The sequence below is a fragment of the Erythrolamprus reginae genome, chromosome 1 (genome assembly GCF_031021105.1).
Source record: "Erythrolamprus reginae isolate rEryReg1 chromosome 1, rEryReg1.hap1, whole genome shotgun sequence".
Lineage (NCBI taxonomy): Eukaryota > Metazoa > Chordata > Lepidosauria > Squamata > Dipsadidae > Erythrolamprus > Erythrolamprus reginae.
In genome coordinates, this window is record NC_091950.1 from 388855855 (window position 1) to 388878101 (window position 22247).

Sequence of the window (22247 nt, forward strand, 5' to 3'; positions counted from 1 at the left end):
AAATTGTACTTTGTTTGATTGATATTCCCTGGTCTTATAACGAATGGAAAAGCATTGGAACAATTACAGTTCCTTGTCTATTTCCAGGGTGTTGCTTAAATTGTATTTGTATTAAGGGGGAGTGCTCAAACTTTATCATACATGGTCCTTGAAAAATCTAGTGAAGTCATCTCAAGCTTCCCTGTATGGCCAGATCTCATGTATTGGAAGATTTGTTTCAAGCCCCTTTGCCCTGCAGATTCCTTATGGTCTTTGAAAAGTTTTGAAGGCACTTTTTAAGATTCCTCTATCATGCAATGAACCTCTCAAGAGTTTGAAAAAGATGTTGCTTTGCAGAATATTTTAACTTTGGGACCTCTAGATATTCCTCCTTTATTAGGATAATGGGTGACAAAAGAGTATCTTTGCCCTAATTAACTTAAGACATGAAATAAACATAACCAGCAGTAAGCAATATTTCTGTAACGCAAACCCCTGTTTTTCCTACCATACCTTTTATAATGTGCAGTTACTGCTATGGGCTTGACAGATACGTCCCTTAAAGATCTGGAAGTCACCCCTTTTATTATCATGGCTGAAGTTCACCTTGAAATTGAGTCTTCCCAGCACTAGCTCATCACCTTAATCATAACACCTGACTGACTTTCCATTGACTCTGATCCTTGAGAGAATCCAGAGGGGCAAATAAGTTTAACATTAAGAATTTCAGAGCAATTTCATTTAGGCCAGATAGGGCCCATTCTAGGGATCTAATTTGCTTAGAGTGACAAATTACTTCCCTAGTTCTGCTCAGAATGGAGTTGGAGTGAGCACTTTCTTTTGTAAGGAGAATGTTAGTTTTTGCTGCATTTTTGAAACAGCTATATTAAATCCAGTGTTCAGTGGGGCATTGAAATTCCCCTTGCTTTCCCATTTATTCACCTTCTAAATTCTCTTGATAAGGTTAGGGGCTTTCTGTCAGATACAATTGCTGATGTCTATAACTTGGCAAAGTTGTTGAGAGTTTCTTAAGAACTGAACCCAACTCCTAATGTTGGATACTTGAAAAAGCAGGATAGTATCATATTTTTCAGAGTGTAAGAAACACCAGAGTATAGACGCATCTTAGTGAATTTAACTAATTAGTCAATGAAACCATGGCCAAGCAAAATCCATTTACCCAGTGAAAAAAACAAATCTGTCATCAAAATGAGTGTGGTAGCATTTTTCAAGTCCAATTTTGAGCTGGGAAATCAAATACTGTATATTACAAAATATATTTGTATATTTTGTACAATATACAGTAAGTGTGTATTGTACAAAATACAGTACAATATACTTTTTTTGTCAGTTAGCTATCTTGAAAATTGTACTTTGTTTGATTGATATTCCCTGGTCTTATAACGAATGAAAAAGCATTGGAACAATTACAGTTCCTTGTCTATTTCCAGGGTGTTGCTTAAATTGTATTTGTATTAAGGGGGAGTGCTCAAACTTTATCATACATGGCCCTTGAAAAATCTAGTGAAGTCATCTCAAGCTTCCCTGTATGGCCAGATCTCATGTATTGGAAGATTTGTTTCAAGCCCCTTTGCCCTGCAGATTCCTTATGGTCTTTGAAAAGTTTTGAAGGCACTTTGTAAGATTCCTCTATCATGCAATGAACCTGTCAAGAGTTTGAAAAAGATGTTGCTTTGCAGAATATTTTAACTTTGGGACCTCTAGATATTCCTCCTTTATTAGGATAATGGGTGACAAAAGAGTATCTTTGCCCTAATTAACTTAAGACATGAAATAAACATAACCAGCAGTAAGCAACATTTCTGTAACGCAAACCCCTGTTTTTCCTACCATACCTTTTATAATGTGCAGTTACTGCTATGGGCTTGACAGATACGTCCCTTAAAGATCTGGAAGTCACCCCTTTAATTATCATGGCTGAAGTTCACCTTGAAATTGAGTCTTCCCAGCACTAGCTCATCACCTTAATCATAACACCTGACTGACTTTCCATTGACTCTGATCCTTGAGAGAATCCAGAGGGGCAAATAAGTTTAACATTAAGAATTTCAGAGCAATTTTATTTAGGCCAGATAGGGCCCATTCTAGGGATCTAATTTGCTTAGAGTGACAAATTACTTCCCTAGTTCTGCTCAGAATGGAGTTGGAGTGAGCACTTTCTTTTGTAAGGAGAATGTTAGTTTTTGCTGCATTTTTGAAGCAGCTATTTTAAATCCAGTGTTCAGTGGGGCATTGAAATTCCCCTTGCTTTCCCATTTATTCACCTTCTAAATTCTCTTGATAAGGTTAGGGGCTTTCTGTCAGATACAATTGCTGATGTCTATAACTTGGCAAAGTTGTTGAGAGTTTCTTAAGAACTGAACCCAAATCCTAATGTTGGATACTTGAAAAAGCAGGATAGTATCATATTTTTCAGAGTGTAAGAAACACCAGAGTATAGACGCATCTTAGTTTTTTGGGAGGAAAATAGGCAAAAGAATCTACCTACCAGGTATTCATCTAACTAGCATTATTAGTCTGGTCAGCTTCAGCACATTATTTTATCCCCTGATTAGGGCTTTTAAAAAAACCTTATTTGGAGAGAATAAAAATAAAGAGCTTGCAAGCAGGTAGGAGCTGGGAACATTGTTAGCACCTGGTTGGGGCTGGAAAGAAACATTCGGAGCAAGTAGAGCAATGAGAAAAATCTACAAAGATAGGATTTGGAAAACGTTCTTCGCAGAGAGTAACAATGAAAGAGCTTGCAAGCCGATAAGAGCTGGGAACTTCGTTAGCACCTGGTTAGGGCTGGGGGAAAAAAGCTTTGAAAAAAGCTACATTCAGAATATAAGACCCAAATTTTCAGCCTCTTTTAGGGAGGAAAAAGGTGTGTCTTATACTCTGAAAAATACACTATACAGTGGAACCCCGACATAAGAGCTGCTCTACTTAAGAGCAACTCGAGATAAGAGCTGGGAGGGGAGAGATATTTTTGTTCTACTTACAAGCCCAAATTCGAGATACAAGCGCCAAGGAGCTGTCTCCTGAAGCCAAACGCTAACTTCCGCGTTCGGCTTCAGGAGACAGCTGCGAAGCGGCGCGCGTGTTTTAAAAGGTTGCAGCCGGCCTGGGGGGCTCGGGGGGGTGCTTGCAGCTTTCTTTCTTGCTCTTTTTCTTTCTCTCTTTTACCTTCCCTTCCTCTATTTCTTCTTTTCTTTCTCCTTCCCACCTTCTTCCCTCCCTCCCTCCCTTCACTCATTCCTCTCTTACTCTCCCCTTTCATAAGTTTTCTTGCTTCCTTCCTCTGTTCCTGTCCCTTCCCCCTTTCTTTCTTTCTTTCTTTCTTTCTTTCTTTCTTTCTTTCTTTCTTGCTCTTTTTCTTTCTCTCTTTTACCTTCCCTTCCTCTATTTCTTCTTTTCTTTCTCCTTCCCACCTTCTTCCCTCCCTCCCTCCCTTCACTCATTCCTCTCTTACTCTCCCCTTTCATAAGTTTCCTTGCTTCCTTCCTCTGTTCCTGTCCCTTCCCTCTTTCTTTCCTTCCTTCCTTCCCACCCTCCGTCCATTCATTCACCCATTCCTCTCTTGATCGCTTAAAGCCGGTCCCTGGTGCAAAAAGGGTTGGGGACCTCTGTCCTACAGGATTGGGTGGCAGAGAAGTTGAACATATGTAAATTTAAAAGTTTAAGAAAGTTTACAAGTTAAGTGAAAGAAACTTCATTATTCATTTATATGTACATGTACATTTCTTCATTAAAAACATGTCTTTCTGCATAATTTAGACTAACTTTGTGAGTTTTTTGAGGGCTGGAACCAATTAAAATTATTTACATTAATTCCTATGGGGAAAAGTCGTTCGAGATAAGAGCTGCTCGACTTAAGAGCCCAGGTCCGGAACGAATTAAACTCGTATCTCGAGGTACCACTGTATTGTGTTTGGCAAAGCTGTGATTTCATAGATGGAGAATTCCCTCATCCAAAAAAATCCCCTTCTCTTTAGAATTATAAAGAGAAATAACACAACTTTTCTCTACTTGTACAGAGGTAAAATTAGTAGTTTTCCATTTGTGGCCTTTATTTCATTTCAGACCTATTTGTATGTGCTTCAATTAGTGATCGAGATGTTAAGAAAAAGGGCACAGACCTCTTGAATTGACCAGAAAGCAAAGAATCTAGAATATGTATGTGATCATACTAAAAGCACAAATTCAGTCCTGAAAGCCAAGTGAATGAAAAATGGGACTTTAGTTAGTAGAAAAAGCAAAGAATCTAGAGCCAAGGAATAAAAATAAAACAAACCCAAAAGGAGACTGGGGTAATTTTAAACTGTGCCCACACAACTTTCTTGGTTAAAAATGGACCATATGTCGACTTTTAATCCTTTGCTGAGGTCCAGTGTTGTTCTGCTGTAATGCCAAGAAAGAAGGGAGATTGGATTGGTACTTGCCCAGTGGAACTGCATATCCTACCATTTATTTACCTCATCTGACGGACTGGTGAATTATTTTGTAATTTTCTTTTAAAATGTTTTAACACTATCCGTTTACACAGTGTTGAATGTCATCGTGGTTTCTTTCTACCCCATTTCCCAGGAGCTGAAAGACTGTTCTGGCCGTGTCTTTGTGGATTCTGTTCCTGAGTTTTGTTTGCCAGAGGTGGGTCTCCTTATTGAACACAATTCAAAATATTTCTCTTAGTGCTTTGGCAGTTAGTAGTGGAAACATTGGAGTTCCAGCCAGAACTGCAGTATAATCTCGGAGAAATTTGATCACTTACTAGTTCTGTATTCAATTCAAAGTGGCATCTGTGAGTTAGGGGCAGCCTAGAATATTCACTTTTCATGAGAGAAAATACTGTATTTCTAGAGGAATACATCATAAGATCCTACTGAATTGCTACCTTTCCCCCCCCCCCTCAAACATTTAGGGCAGGATTTCCCAGGTTCGGCAACTTTCAATATATGTGAACCTCAACTCCCAGAATTCCCCAGCCAGCATGTTTGGGTGGAGAATTCTGGGAAATCCATGCGTCTTAAAGTTGCTAAGGTTTGAAAAAACTGATTTAGAACTTTTATTTTTTTTATTTTTTTTTATTTTTTTAAATTTAATTTAATTTAATTTAATTTAATTTAATTTAATTTAATTTAATTTAATTTAATTTTAATTTAATTTAATTTAATTTAATTTAATTTAATTTAATTTAATTTAATTTAATTTAATTTAATTTAATTTAATTTAATTTAATTTAATTTAATTTAATTTAATTTAATTTAATTTAATTTAATTTAATTTAATTTAATTTAATTTAATTTAATTTAATTTAATTTAATTTAATTTAATTTAATTTAATTTAATTTAATTTAATTTGTATGCCGCCCCTCTCCGCAGACTCGGGGCGGCTCACAGCAACAGAAAACAATATATAATACAAATTCAATAATTAAGAAGCTAAAAACCCATAATTTAAAAAACATGCACACAACATACGATACAAGGAGGGTGGGGGCAGTTCTAATCTCAGGAGGGAGCTGGTTCCAGAGGGTCGGGGCCACCACAGAGAAGGCTCTTCCCCTGGGACCCGCCAAACGACATTATTTAGTCGACGGGACCCGAAGAAGGCCAACTCTGTGGGACCTAATCGGTCGCTGGGATTCGTGCGACAGAAGGCGGTCCCGGAGATATTCTGGTCCGATGCCATGAAGGGCTTTATAGGTCATAACCAACACTTTGAATTGTGACCGGAAATTGATCGGCAATTGTCACAGGGAATATTATGGCTTGCACAATAATAATTTTTGTAAGTATTGACATATCGTGACATCTAAATATTTTTCCCAAGGCTAAAATTGGTGCCCGTTATTTTATTATAGTGGCAGATTTCACAAGCTCATTAATGTTAAAGGGAACCAAACAACTGTTCTCTATGAGAAACTTTTTTAATGCCTGTTTTAACAAATCTCTCCAATTCTATTCATGATTCTGCACTGTATTAATTTTAACAATCATCCATGGGTGCAATTTTAATCTCAATAGAAAAGGGATCCCCCCCAGGGCAGAAATTAGTTATTAGGAGACATTTGGTTTTTAAACAGCCAATTTGATTGATTTCTCCACCATTAACTTCAAATCAATAAGTTTAGATTTGTGTAAGGATAATTTTTCTGCTTGATGACTATTGAATGTTGTAAGTTGCTCCATAATAACTGAGTTAGAGGTTAAACTTCTGGTAAATTCTCCAGATTGAGTCCACCAATGTCCCAGCCATACCTGTAAATATTTCTTATTACAGGAAGCAAAATCTTTTCCTTCAGCCTTGCAAATCCATTTTATCTGATTCTATTCCTGTACTCACAGAATAGCCTGAAAACGATTAAACTCCATCCCAACCCTGAAATTGGACAGGTTTTAGAGCTAGCAAAAAGAAGACAAAGGAATTAATTTCAGACACTATAGAGAAGAGAACATAACTAGCGTCTGAAAGTTCAGTCTTTCAGCTGCAATCTTCATTTTCTGAGGATTTTCGGTAGACCTACTTTTCCTTCAGTGTGGAATTAATTTTTTTAATAATTATAAGCCAGCAAAGTAGAAGGGCACTGCTTAGGGGAAGTCTGCTGCATATCAAGATGGTGCACTATTTCAGATTTCTAGGTAGAAAGATATTTTTTTGGAACATATGGCTTGGGGATTCTTATTCTACCTGTTAGGAACTTCTTAAATAAATTCATCTTACGGGTGTTTGATTTAAGCAGTTGCCGAGAGGTTTTATATTCCCACCCATCCCATACCTTCCAGGGAAGAGGTCTCCAATCTTGGCAACTTTAAGCCTGGTGGATTTCAACTCCCAGAATACCCCAGCCAACTGGTTGGGGAATTCTGGGAGTTGAAGTCCATCAGGCTTAAAGTTGCTAAGGTTGAAAACCTCTGCTTCAACCTTTTCTCCTTGAATCCAAGGTACTGGTGAGTTCCAAAATGGGTGCAACCTCTAATGTTTGGTAATTCTAAGACTTTGAGATAAAACCTGAATTGACTCTAAATTACCAGCATTCTTCAGAAACGTGTGGGACTGGATATATGTTTATACGATATATAGAAACATAGAAGATTGACGACAGAAAAAGACCTCATGGTCCATCTAGTTTGCCCTTATACTATTTCCTGTATTTTATCTTAGGATGAATATATGTTTATCCCATATACACATACACATATAAATGTGGAAATTACTAAGTACACAAAGTTATCGTATTTGCTGTTGTTAATTAAGTGAACATGTGCCATATTTAAGTAAATTGCCACCCAATTTTAAAATTAGAATTACTTTTTGCCTGGGTTATTCTGGTCTAGCCATTCATGCATTCCATTCAAAGGTCTCAAAGGCAACTCAAAGTATTCAACTTTGAAAGTTTACAGAGAATGGATTATCCATCCTATTAAAATAGAAGATTAACAGCAGAAAAAGACTTCATGGTCCATCTAGTCTGTCCTTATACTATTTTCTGTATTTTATCTTAGGATGGATATATGTTTATTTCAGGCATGTTTAAATTCAGTAACTGTGGGTTTATCAACCATATCTGCTGGAAGTTTATTCCAAGCAACTACTACTCTTTCAGTAAAATAATATTTTCTCACGTTGCTTCTGATCTTTCCCCCAACTAACTTCAGATTGTGCCCCCTTGTTCTTGTGTTCACTTTTTCTATTAAAAACACTTCCCTCCTGAACACTAATTTGATATCTTTCAAATGGCATGATGTGTGTACTTTTGTACACATTTGTACATATAGGCTTTTTAGTTCCATGGACATTACTTTGTGGCTATTCAATTGTTATAAGAAAACTCACCTTTTTTCTATTGTTTTCTTTGGTGGCTATGAGGCATTCTTAGAAATAAAGAGGATACACAGACTAGTGGTTTTCTTTGTAAGATGCCAAGTTCCTCTTTTTAATCTTTTTTAATGAAAATGTCAAATGGGCCAGGAACTCATTGGACAGCAAGGGAGGTTTATGAAGGCTCCCTGGCCCCTCAAACAACATATTGCAGTTCCGAGCTATATATAAATAAAATTAAGGTGAAGAACCAGATAATTTCTCACTGTTTATATAGAACAGTGTGTTAACAATAATCTGAAGGCATATTCTGTCTATATTAGAATTCTCAGATGAATGGCGGGCAAGATTTCTTTAATCTAAGTATTGCTTGCAGGGATGGTATATATGGCACTGGACCAGAATATCTCCGGGACCGCCTTCTGCCGCACGAATCCCAGCGACCAGTTAGGTCCCACAGAGTTGGCCTTCTCCGGGTCCCATCAACTAAACAATGTCGGTTGGCGGGGCCTAGGGGAAGAGCCTTCTCTGTGGTGGCCCCGACCCTTTGGAACCAACTCCCCCCAGATATCAGAGTTGCCCCCACCCTCCTAGCCTTTCGTAAGCTCCTTAAAACCCACCTCTGTTGTCAGGCATGGGGGAATTGACATGTTCCTTCTCCCTAGGCTTATAAAATGTATGCATGGTACGCTAGTGTGTATGATTGGTTTTAACTTGTGGGGTTTTTTAAATTAATTTAAATATTGGATTTGTTGTACATTGTGTTGCTGTTGCTGTGAGCCGCCCCGAGTCTGCGGAGAGGGGCGGCATACAAATCTGATTAAACTTAAACTTAAACTTAAACATATACGAAAGGAACATGGAGAGGGCTAAGTTCAAAAATCTATTTTTCCAAATGATTTCTGGGTCATATTATTTTCAGATGGAACTGATTGACCTGTCTACAGTAGATGTGATCCTGATCTCCAATTATCACTGCATGATGGCCTTGCCCTACATCACAGAACATACTGGGTTCACTGGAACTGTGTATGCCACTGAGCCAACGGTGCAGATTGGGAGGTAAGAAAAATCGACTTAAGTCAGTGTTATCTAATCCCTTTTATTCCACTGCTGAAAGAAGTGGCAAAGGGGAAGAGGAAAGGTAACTGACAGCATAGAAACATTGCTTCTCAAGAATTTAAGGAACTTTTCACAGGGTTGAAAATAAGCCAAAGAAGCCTTTGAAACTTTTAAGCATATGCATGTGTTTAACTCCTTATTTCCCAAATGTTGAAAAGCCATCCGGACTTGACCATTTGGCAAAGTTATATGAGTGTTGCAGTGTAGAGATACAGTGTTCCCTCGATTTTCGCGGGTTCGAACTTCGCGAATAGCCTATACAGTACCACGGTTTTTCAAAAAATATTAATTAAAAAAAACTTCGCGGGTTTTTCTCTATGCCAGGGGTCCCCAACCACCGGGCCGCGGACCAGTACCGGGCCGCGGGGCATGTTGCACCGGTCCATGGAGTCAGCAGCTGCCGGCCCTCATGCCGCCACCCCTCCCTCCAGCGCTTCGCCTCCCGCCGGGCAAGAGGCCTCGGGAGGCAGGTTCTGCCGGCCACAGGACGATGGACAGAGGGGTGGGAAGGACCAAGAGGCTCAAGCCTCTTTTGGCTTCTGCCGTGGGGCGCTTTTGCGTTTTTGGCTGGGGGGAGGCAGGAGGGCCAGCCTGACCCCCTATCTCCAGCGCTTAGCCCCCGCTGGGCAAGAGGGCTTGGGAGGCAGGTTCTGCCGGCCACAGGGCGATGGCGGGAAAGAGGGGCGGGGAGGACCAGCACCCCCATGCTTAATCCCGCCCCCAACCACACCCCTTTCCGCCCCCACTGGGCCATAGAAAAATTGTCTTGCTGAAACTGGTCCCTGGTGGAAAAAACGTTGGGGACCACTGCTCTATGCCACGGTTTTTCCCGCCTGATGACGCCATTATGTCATCGCCAAACTAATAATTTTTGCAAATCAATAACAAAAAAAATAATTATTGTTAATAAATAATTATGTTTATAAATATCAGGATCACCAAGTGTCTTATTCAATGGTGAGTACCGGTAATAATGGTGAGTAAATTATTGTTAAGGGAATGGGAAATGGTAATTTAGGGGTTTAAAGTGTTAAGGGGTGGCTTGTGATACTGTCCATAGCCAAAAATGGTGTATTTACTTCCGCATTTCTACTTCACGGAAATTCGACTTTCGCGGGCGGTCTTGGAACGCATCCCGCGCGAAAATCGAGGGAACACTGTATAGAAATCACAGACACTGAGACATGATTTTTAGAATGCTTTATCCAGGTTGGAAATATCTCTCTGTGCTGAACAGAGCTGTGTCATGTTGAGAAGCACTCTCTGTCTCTCTGGGATGATGCTGTCTCTTTTTCGACTTGCAAATGTATTCTTTTATAACCAGTTTCTTGCGCGTACAAATATAAAACCTTAATTCTTAACTAACCTAGTTACATGTAAATAGTTAATATGTGGCAAATCCTGTCAGGATACAAAGATTGCCAAATAAACAGGAGAGCATCTTAATTAACTAAACAAAGAGAAGGATTTCAATTACCTAAAGTCAATAGAACCCCAAATAATTATTTCCTTAAACTAATCAAGAAGGGTTGAGTTGCTTTAACTTAGGTTCTTAATCCAATCATGGTTGGTTTGACCTTTTAACTAGAGCTGAATAAGCATGTAACTTTTTTCCTAGATACATAGATGTTCTGCCGGCGTGTTTCAACCGCCCGTAATTACAGGGTAATTAGTCCAGGAAGACACACACCACACGATAAAGGGAAAACCCAAAAGTTTTTATAAACAGAAAAACAGGAAGAACTACCTTTTTAAATGTCAAAGGGATTTTCTGGTAAACACAAGGCACAGGTTAAATGCAATCCAATTGCTCACCCAATAACTGGGAAATTGAGTCCAATTCTAAAGTCCAGAGAGTCCACACACAATCTTGAACAGCACAAAAACCACGATCTTGACGAAACAATGAATCAGATAAACTGGCATGAGGCTAAAACACCAGGCTGCACTTTTATCTGTAGCACTAATTACAGCAGCCCCACCCAACCACAGGTGGCCTCATTTTCTCTTGTAATAATGCTTCAGTTGTTGTCTCCTATGCATCACTCTACGCATGCATGGATGTGTCATTAATTCTTGTTCAGAATCCAGGGATGATACAGATGACTGATTTCCTCCTGGGCTGTCTGTCAAACTCCCCTCTTCCCTGTCACTCACGCTTCCTTGGTCAGAGGAGGCTTCGTCGGCAGATTCCATCGGGAGCAAAACAGGCCTGCAGCATGTGGATGTTTCCCCCACATCCACCTGCACATTCCTTGGGGCAGGAGCTGGGCCAGAGCTAACCACAACAATAGAGAGTATATTTTTTATGTTTTAAATAATTGAGAATAATGAAATGCTTTATTGGCAATATATGTGTGCATATCATTGCAATAATTGATAATAACCTACACTGCAGTACTGAAGAAAGACAGCCATGAAGAATATGGTCCTCCCACTGTGAAGAAAAAAAAATCAAAAATAATCTCTTGACAGTCCCCAAATTTTGCTAGTTGCTAAAGATTATTACTGGGTCCAAGAGAGAGGACTGCCAGCACTCACTGAGATTGAACCATAAAATCTAACAGCTAGAGAAGAGGTTGTAAGCCTTAGAGTCTCATTCTTTATAGGAAATTCATAGGCTCAATCTCTAGTAAATGTGTGACTATTTGCCTGATTCCCCATTCTACTACATGACCCTTTGGTAATGTATTTGTCAGCATGTTATTTAAGTTAATGTTTAACCAGAATCCTACCTTTTGATATCTTCTAATTGTTCAAGCTAGTTCTGGCCTATGAAGTCTGCCTCCTAGATATTTGATCTGTATCCTATTTCCAATCTGATATTTTGCTTCTGCCTATTGAGTATTCTAATGTCTTTCAACTTTTCCTCCACTTTTGGCATCTTCTGAAACCACCCACCTTTTAACTCTACATCTAGTACTAGAGAAAGAACACTAAATGAAGTCAGACATAAACAGTATTGCATTGGTTGCCGATCAATTTCCGGTCACAATTCAAAGTGTTGGTTATGACCTATAAAGCCCTTCATGGCATCGGACCAGAATATCTCCGGGACCGCCTTCTGCCGCACGAATCCCAGCGACCAGTTAGGTCCCACAGAGTGGGCCTTCTCCGGGTCCCGTCGACTAAGCAATGTTGTTTGGCGGGACCTAGGAGAAGAGCCTTCTCTGTGGCGGCCCCAACCCTCTGGAACCAGCTCCCCCCAGATATCAGAGTTGCCCTCACCCTCCTTGCCTTTCGCAAGCTCCTTAAAACCCACCTCTGTCGTCAGGCATGGGGGAATTGAAATTTCCCTTCCCCCTAGGCTTATAGAATTTATACATGGTATGCTTGTATGTATGAGTGGTTCTTTAAATTGGGTTTTTTTTAGATTGTTTTTTAATATTAGATTTGTTTACATTGTCTTTTTATATTGTTGTTCGCCGCCCCGACTCTTCGGAGAGGGGCGGCATACAAATCTAATAAATAAAAATACAATACAAATACAGGATGATGTAGAAATGTTATGCCTTGTGATTTTGCAAGAATGGATCCATCATTAAGGGCTTTAGAGCAGTTACTTTGGGACATATAGACAGATAGATAGACAAACAGACACACACACAAATACATGCATACATACATACATACATACATACATACATACATACATACATACATACGTATAATAGACCTTTTTAAGTACCACAATTTCAAGTCTATTTACATAGAAATTAAAATTTATTTTTCTCCCATCCCACTTTCTGGTATATGATTCAGTGGGTAACTGCTTCTTTTAGCTCAAAGAACTGTAGCTAAGATATTTGCTTTCAATAGTAAATTACAAACATTTATTATTGTTACTTTTAGAGAATTTTGCATGTAACAAAATGAATATGTGCAGGTCACATGTGCATCTGATCTTCGAGCAAATGCAGCAAGTAGTTGATTCAAGAGAAGAAAATAACAGGTGCTGCCTGTGTTCTGTGTCACTTCTAGTGACTTCAGAAAAAAGACCAACAATTTACTGATTCTAAACTTGAATTTGGGATGATGTGGCAAAATAAAGAACTAACTTCAAAGAATTAAAATTGAATGGATAGTGCAACAGCCATGCTATGACGGACAAAAACTATTGACAATAAAACAATAATAAGTGATGCTGATGGCTAGGTAGTCTGACCAGTCCGTCTCTTCTAACAGAGAGTTTCAGGATAGGATCATTTTTCACATCTGGGCTTTGTATTGGGCAATTTACTGGTACTGTCACAACGTTGATGGTTGGGTAGTGGTTTGACAGTCAGATCAACATTGGCATCCATCAATGGTTCCATGGGAGTAATTCCACTTAATTTAATCAATGGAGGAAACAGGTAAAAGAATTAGACTCTGACCCTTCAATGGCCATCTGAGATCTCATTCCTGGCAGCCTCTGCTTTCTTTTCTAGAACATATGAATTCTGTAACCAATGTGCCAGGGTGATGGCAGTAAAGCTTAATGAAAAAAGCCACAGTGTAGTTGCTACGAAAACCTGAAATGGAATACCTGACAAAGTTTACTTGGAGAGAGAATTTGTAAATTATTCTAAAGTGTTTTTAATAGGAAAGTGAACAAAAGAACAAGGGGACACAATCTGAAGTTAGTTGGGGGAAAGATCAAAAGCAACATGAGAAAATATTATTTTACTGAAAGAGTAGTAGATCCTTGGAACAAACTTCCAGCAGACGTGGTAGATAAATCCACAGTAACTGAATTTAAACATGCCTGGGATAAACATATATCCATCCTAAGATAAAATACAGAAAATAGTATAAGGGCAGACTAGATGGACCATGAGGTCTTTTTCTGCCATCAATCTTTTATGTTTCTATGTTTCTAAATTAATGAATATTGCCACCAGCCTAAAAACACATTTGCCTCTGTTGCAGAAGTATCACCCTGCTGGTCTTGTGTTCACTGATCAATTGGGGTAAACATTCATCCACTCTGTTAAGAATGCTTCATTTGGAGAAACAATCAAACCTAAAGAATTGGTTCAGTTTGAGAAATCAAACCATCAGCTGTGTGGAAAATCCTCAGAAATTTATTGTAGTGCAGCAGTCGGCAACCTTAAACACTGAAAGAGCCACAAAGGTCCTAACCAGGTGCCTCCTGTTCAATTTTGGAGCCAACCTCCCAGAGTCCATTTGCAATTGGTTGGCATTTGAATGAATGAATGAATGAATGAATGAATGAATGAATGAATGAATGAATGAATGAGTAAACTGGAAGTCCACTTCCCCTGCCATAGAGTCTCCTCTTACTGTGGCATCCTTTTAACTCTGTCTTTTTTTTATTTATTTATTTATTTATTTATTCTTTGTCCAATATACAATACAGTGAACCCTCGAGTTTCGCGTCCTCAAGGATCGCGAAAGGGCTATTTCGCGAGTTTTCAACCCGGAAGTAAACTCCACCATCTACGCATGCGTGCCCTTCCACGCATGCGTAGATGGTGGAGTTTCCCCGCCGGGCAGAGGCTTCCCTGGGTCTTCCCCCTCTTGCCCCCGTAAGACCCCAGCGGCGGCGCGAGCAACGGCGTGGGCGGGCGGGCGGCACGCGCGGGGACACCCCAGCTCGGCTCCCCAGCTGGGAAGCGGCCCCAGCAACAGCGTGGGCGGGCGGGCGGTGCCCGCGCGCTTGGGGACATCGCAGCTCGCTCCCCAGCTGGGGAGCCGAGCTAGGGAGTCCGGACCGCGCGCGCGTTGCTGGGGAAAGCGCGCGCGCTTGGGGAATCCCTAGCTCCGCTTCCCAGCTGGGGAGCGGAGCTAGGGATTCCCCAAGCGCGCGCGCTTTCCCCAGCAACGCGCGCGCGGTCCGGACTCCCTAGCTCGGCTCCCCAGCTGGGAAGCGGCCCCAGCAACAGCGTGGGCGGGCGGGCGGTGCCCGCGCGCTTGGGGACATCGCAGCTCGCTCCCCAGCTGGGGAGCCGAGCTAGGGAGTCCCGACCGCGCGCGTGACATTGAGTAATATATATAAAGATAGTAAGTAAAAAAAGAAGAGAAATATATGAGAGGGAGAGAATATATATGATATATGAGATAAGGAAAGACAATTGGACAGGGGACGTTAGGCACACTAGTGCACTTATGTACGCCCCTTACTGGCGTCTTAGGAACTTGGAGAGGTCAATCGTGGATAGTCTAAGGGAGAAATGTTGGGGGTTGAGGGTTGACACTATTGAGTCCGGTAATGAGTTCCACACTTCAACAACTCGATTGTTAAAGTCATGTTTTTTACAGTCAAGTTTAGAGCGGTTAATAATAAGTTTGAATCTGTTGTCTGTCCTAACCAAAAGCCCTGTGAATTGTGCAGCCGACTGGCAATACAGAGCCGCAGCAAAGGAACGAAAGAGCCCCATATGGCTCCAGAGTAACGTGTTGCTGATCCTTGTTCTAGTGTGTCAGTTCAACCTGCTATGTTTTCATTTTGAGGCCTTTTCTGTTTTCAGGCTTCTTATGGAGGAATTGGTCAACTTTATAGAGCGAGTACCAAAGGCTCAGTCTGCCTCCTTGTGGAAGAATAAGGAGGTGCAACGGTAAGTTGACTGCCATCTTCCTCTTTCTTCATCCTTTTGAAAAGTGTCTCTGAGAGCTCACTAATTATTTTATAGTTCATTTCCTTATTCTATCCTCAGCCATCCTGAATAGGCAACCTTATCTAGAGAAGGATTTATCAAGACAGGATATCAACACCCCATGGGCCAGATGTGGACCCTGGGCCTTGAGTTTAACACCCCTGGCGTATATTGACTTCAACATTTTGCTGAGAACGTGGCACCTTGTACATGTCCCCAATGACTTTGGAAACTCAACAGTGTCAGTGGCCATAAATCAATAGGAATTTCCCTGCAGTCTTGTTCTCAGAACTGTTTTCGTCAGTGGCAACCATGAATAGGCTTAGTCTTATTATGCGTTATTGTCTGTGACCATAATGGAACCTCTTTCCTGAGGGCAACGATGTCTATAAAACATAACATTAATATGACCGTTCTTTTTGGTTTCGGTTAACTTGTGGTGACTGTGCGAGGCTGCCACATTCTCTGACTCTCAGAACTGTCAAAAGTGTTGCTTTATTGCAAGACGGTGTGCAGCTTAGCTGCTTCAGTCCTAAATAGGTTGCATACAATTGAGTTGCTATCTTTATTGGGTAAAGGTGTAAGCTTTGGAGTTCTTAGGGGGGAAAATTGCTTTGTAGAAAAAAATACTAAGTGCGCCGGAATAGTTTATGTTTCCACCCCATTACTCTGTGCAACGTGAGCCAACTGCTGACAACATTAAACCCCATTGAGGCTTTGTAAATCAAATGGTGTCATAATGGATTATAATAAAGGTAATGCTTTTCGCTCCCCTTCTTCAGTAATGGCACATTCTCGGTAAATGTTGGAGAGATTTGTTGGAAAGCCAAAGGGGACACATTGGGATCTTACCTAAGTGCAGGAAGGGCCATTTGGCTAGCATCACACAGGGAATAATATCAGTGGAAAAAGAAGTTCATTAGGAAGAAGAGCTCGGGTGGCACCGTGGTTAGAATTGCAGGCTAATTCTGCCTATGGTCTAGAGCAGTGTTTTTCAACCAGTGTGCCGTGGCACACTAGTGTGCCGCGAGACATGGTCAGGTGTGCCGCGAAGAAGGAAGCTCAGGTTCCGGTCTCGCAACTTTTTGCTGAGAGAGTGAGAGTGAGAAAGAAAGAGAGAGAGAAAGAGAGTGAGAGAGAGAAAGAAAGCAAGAGAGAAAAAAAAGAGAAAGAGAGAGAAAGCAAGAGTGAGAGAGAAAGAAGGCAAGAGAGAGAGAAAGAAAGCAAGAGAAAGAGAGAGAAAAGGAGAGGAAGGGAGAGAGAGAGAAATGAGCAAAAAGGGGAGGAAAAAAGAGAAATGAGAAAATGATTGAGACAGAGAATGAGAGGAAAGAGAGAGAAACAAAAGAGAGAGAGAGAAGTGACTCTTGATTTAAAACATATGATAAAAAGCACCCAAAGAATAAGAGAGAAAACCCCCCAGCCCTCACCTGTTTTTGCAAATGGTTCAAGAGTGTGTATACACACACACATACACACAAGGGTGGGGAGGAGACAGGGATGGAAAAAGAGAGGAGAGTGTCTTAGGGTATCATTTTGTGTCATTTTGGTTGGTGGTGTGCCTCAGGATTTTGTAAATGTAAAAAATGTGCCGCGGCTCAAAAAAGGTTGAAAATCACTGGTCTAGAGTTCAATTCTGTCAGCTCAAGATTGATTCAGCCTTCCATCCTTCCGAGGTCTGTAAAATGAGGACCCAGATTGTTAGGGACAATATGCTGACTCTGTAAACAGTGGAGTGCGCTATGGCAGCTTTGCTGGCTGAGGAATTCTGGGAGTTGGAGTCCACAAGTCTCAAAGTTGCCAAGATTGGAGACCCCTGCGCTATAGAGTGAGTGGTGTATAAATATAAGTGCTGTTGCTGCTGTTATCTCCATGCTAGGGAAGCCTAGAGCATTTGAAAGGTGAGCAAGGGGAAAATAAGAAATGGATTCTGGACACTGGATGATAAAACCAGAAGAGATTTCCTTAGGATCTGTACTTTCCATAACTCAGACAGAATTCTTAGTATAATCTTCTGTGCCTCCTGGCCTGAAGATGTTAGTCTCCCATCAGTATTAAATGATACTCTTGTGTTTCTATCCTCAGATAATCTTAAACATCAGAAATTACCATAGAGACTCTAATCGGTATCCAACAGGAATTGAGAAATTCAAATATCAGAGTCAGTAGCATAATTAACCCTTGTTATATTACAGTGGTGCCTCTACTTACGAACTTAATTCGTTCTTTGACCAGGTTCTTTTTTTTTTTTGCATAAATTTTATTGATTTTCGTAAAATAGACAAACATACATTTAACATAAAAATGGGGTTGTAATTTCCCCGCTTATTTCAAAAGTACAGATTTAAGTACACAAAAAAAATACATATTTAAATTCAATTCATTATTTTAAATGTAAAGAAAAAATTTTGCTTAGCTTGTTTAACTTCTAATAATTCTTCAAATATAAACTAATTCTAATATAATTCTAAAATCATCTTCCATCTAATTCTAATATAACATTTAAATCTTATCTCTACCAATACAATTCACTCATTTATTTGCTTATTTATGTTAACTTTTTACTGTTTCTTCTTATTAATCCATATATAAACTTTGTTCCATATTTCGTAAAATTCCGTATCTTCTTGATCTTTTAACCGTCTTGTCATCATATCCATTTCAGCGCAGTCCAATATTTTTTTAATAACTTCTTCTTCTTTGGGGATATTTTCCCTCTTAATTCGTTCCATGGCCAGGTTCTTAAGTAGAAAAGTTGTAAGAAGAAGCATTTTTTCCCATAGGAATCAGTGTAAAAGAAAATAAAGTGTGTGATTGGGGAAGCCACAGGGAGGGTGGAGACCCTGCTTCCTCCCAGGAGATTCCTAGAGAAGCCCCACGGAGGCTTCTCCCCGCCTTTTCCGGCACTGTTTCCTCCCAGGAAATTCCTAAAGAGGCCCCACGGAGGCTTCCCCTGCTTTTTCTGGCCCTGTTTCCTCTCAGGAGATTCCTAGAGAGGCCCCACGGATGCTTCTCCCTGCCTTTTCCGGTTACAGTTTCGGAGGGTCGGGTTTGCAAGTGGAAAATGGTTCTTGAGAAGAGGCAAAAATCTTGAACACCTGGTTCTTACCTAGAAAAGTTTGTTAGTAGAGGCATTTGTAGGTAGAGGTACCACTGTGTTATGTCTGTTTCGCTCCCTAGAAAGGCTAGTGCTTAAAAATACTGAGCAAGCGAGAGAGAAACATACAAAAAACAGCAAATGACAACATTTGTAGCCCATAAAAAGAATGGTTATCTCCTGGGACATAAATCTCATGCTGTACTAGGAAGCCAGGCAGGAATGCAGTGAAAGCTGCCAAAGAGTGGAAGAAGTATATTAAACAGACACTAAATCAAAAGCTCATTCCAGCTCATTTCCAGTGATTTATGGAAATTGGTCAAGTTTTGCCGATTTGCTTATTTAAGAGAACTTAATTTATTGGGGAAGCTGTTGGGTCAATGACCTTCTTCCTATAATTTAAGACACCAAAGGAAGCATTAATGATGGCTTGGGCCAAGATTGCCTGTGTACATAGTATGCAAACTGCCATTCCAGTACTGTATATCCCAACAGAAAGCAAGGAACGTTTTGTCCTCTTCTGAGTAATAACAAAAACACAAGGAATAGAACGACCTTTTCCAACACACCCACACCCACAAACATTATATCTAGCATTTTAAGCATAGCATTACAGATGATTAGTGAAATGCAGTCGGTTCTAAATTCATCTGCTATTTAACAGAGAAATCTGGATTATTTGTCATCTGGAGATTTGAATGAATCTCGTCACTGGCGGTGGGATTACATAATTATAAATGCCGTGCTGATACCAACAGACTTAGCCACTTAATTCTTTCCTTCCTAATTCCAAAGGATTTGTGAACAAGTTAAAAATGGAAATCTTTGGGGGATTCCAGTGTTTATTTCCAACCACTGTGAAAATTGTTTTATGGACCTTATACTCCATTTTATGACTTTTGAATAACACTGATCCATAAGAGATCAGTCATCTGGCTTTATGAAGGAGAAGTGACTTTTGAAGTGACTTTCTAACTTGCTTCTTTGCTGCAGCCCTAAGGGGGTTTTAGTTTTAGACATCATATCATCTCAAGAAATAAGTAACATTGGATAATTGCATACTATTAAGTCTATTCATTGTACTCATTTTTAATTCTAATTTCATGCAAGGATTTAATATAGCGGCAGCTTTGGTCATGTTTTCGGTTCACCTGTGACAGAGTCAGGATGGTGGTAGATATCCATCCTTGTGCTCCTTGAACTCCCTACAGCTTTCTATACCGTCAATCACAGTATTGGTTTGAGCAGATTCTGTGGTTTGGGGGGATCATCTTACAGTGATGCTTTTCCTTTCTCTGGGGCCAATTCCAGTTGGTGTCGCTTGGAGAAAGAGATTTATTCTTTTCTTTGCCCAAAATACAGGATTTGAGAGCCCCACCTCACTATGCACTAGAGCAGTGGTTCTCAATTTTTCTAATGCTCAAAAATAGATAAATAAAGGGAACACTTAAACAACACAATATAACTCCAAGTAAATCAATTTTCTGTGAAATAAAACTGTCCACTTAGGAAGCAACACTGATTGACAATCAATTTCACATGCTTTTGTGCACATTCAACTTTGTACAGAGCAAAGTATTCAATGAGAATATTTCATTCATTCAGATCTAGGATGTGTTATTTGAGTGTTCCCTTTATTTATTTTTTTAGCAGAATCTAACTATCTATCTATCTATCTATCTATCTATCTATCTATCTATCTATCTATCTATCTATCTATCTATCTGTTATGGTTCAGCCTGAGGCCGATCAGGGTCTAGCTGCGTCTTTGCTGGCTCCATGCCCGGAGGAGGATGAAAGCGAAGAGGAGGGGGCTGAGCAGTCGGACGGGGGAGAATATAGTCAGGAAGGTGACGAGGAAGAACAGCATGAGAGCCCCGAGGAGGGGCTCTCCCCAGCCAGTAGCTTGGAGTCACTAGGGGACGAAGCTCAAGCTGTCATTGACATGCGACAGAGATGTTCAGATCAAAGGAAGGAGCAATTGAAGAAATACTATCAGCAGTGAATTAGGAACAGCTGGGCTTGGGTGTGGTCCTCATTAACAGGGAAAGGGTATATAAGGCAGGCCAGCCCTTGAAGCCATGTGGGGTGTTATCAGTTTGGAGTTGCGTTATCCTGTCTTGTTTCTCGGCGTCTCTGTTCCTGGCTTGTGGCCCAGCAGTTTGGAAGACCCGTGGGAGGTGTATGTCTGCTATCTACAGTCTCGTCTTGGCAGCAAGAATCCTGTATTGCTGCATGGACTATTGCTTTCGTGGATATATTTGGAGTTCCAGTATTTTCCTGCTTTGTAAGAACATTTTCTGTTAGTTTTGTTTCTCTTGAACTTTATAAACTGCATTTGCATTGCACCGGTGTGTCTGGCTTATCTTTTTGGGTTGGTCATAGCTTCCGGAGTGACCCAGACAGAACACTATCTATCTATCTATCTATCTATCTATCTATCTATCTATCTATCTATCTATCTATCTATCTATCTATCGGATTTATATGCAACCCCTCTCTGAAGACTAATCTTGAATTCCTCAAAAATGGAGCATGCTAGAGAGGTAATAAAGGCTAGACTCTCACCTCATTTCACTAGATGTAAATTGACACATGTTGGGAATTGAGGTGCTTGTTAAAGTGCTCTTCTTCAGCCCACTCTTTTTTCTCCCCCTTGTGATATTAATTTTTGGAATTTTAGAAAGTGAGTCCAGAATTTTATTACACTGGCAAGCCCTTAATTCTCTAAACGTGTTTCTCTTCCAGGATGCTCCCTGCACCCCTGAAAGATGCTGTTGAAGTTGCAACGTGGAGAAGATGCTACAACATGCAGGAAGTTAACTCTGCACTCAGTAAGATCCAGCTGGTGGGATATTCCCAGAAAATTGTGAGTTTCTCTTTTTTTAAAAAAAAAGGATTTGGGAAGAAAAATCTGTAGCTGTCTTCTTTCCTTCTGTATCTGTTTTATCATAGGATAAAATATCATATTTGGAGCGCTGACAATAGTCAGTTAATCAATAATAATCAATTAAGTTAATAATCAATTGTTTGTATTCAAATGTGAATGAAATAAAAATCTCGTAACCATAGATTTCTTCTTCCTGATCAAAGCTTCCAGGTTTATCTTTGAAGCAGTTCCACAAAACCCAGTCTCGTGTGTCCATGTGGATGCCAGCCCATAGTTGTTTGATTTGTATAGACTTTTAAAAGAACTTTGGTTATAATTTTTTTGCTAATGCTTTTCACATTTGTGTTTGTTTTCCTGTGTTCCTTTCCAAAAAATTATTTCCATGTCACTGTCTTAAATATAAACATTGAATTGTCTTTGGAGATTCTCAGTCATCAAGGCAATGGCCAGCCAGATATTGCAGGAACCAGGAGCCTGAATCGTTACTACTGATGGCAACAAATCGGGTCTCTTAAGTCTGCTTGGAGGAGGACTGAAGTCCTACTCTATAAAGATGCTTCAAAACTGGGCATTTCCACATTATGAAATCAGCTTGCTAGTTGCACATTCACTAATATATTGTGTTATTTAAGACTGTATTTGAGGGATGTAAAATTCTCCTCTTAATTCAAATTCCCACATTCCCCCTCCTTGCTGTTGTTTTCTATTCAGTCTTCTTCCAATCAGGAATTTTAT

General features: G+C 40.1%; 1 protein-coding gene across 1 annotated transcript in view; it reads left to right on the plus strand.

Annotated features, from left to right (window-relative positions):
* INTS9 (integrator complex subunit 9) overlaps positions 1 to 22247 on the plus strand; it is a 97389-nt gene that overhangs the window by 26157 nt on the left and 48985 nt on the right. The window contains exons 4-7 of the mRNA XM_070734858.1: positions 4570 to 4632; positions 8727 to 8866; positions 15400 to 15486; positions 21371 to 21491. Of these exons, the coding sequence (XP_070590959.1) occupies positions 4570 to 4632; positions 8727 to 8866; positions 15400 to 15486; positions 21371 to 21491 (411 nt within the window). The remainder of the gene's footprint in view (positions 1 to 4569; positions 4633 to 8726; positions 8867 to 15399; positions 15487 to 21370; positions 21492 to 22247) is intronic.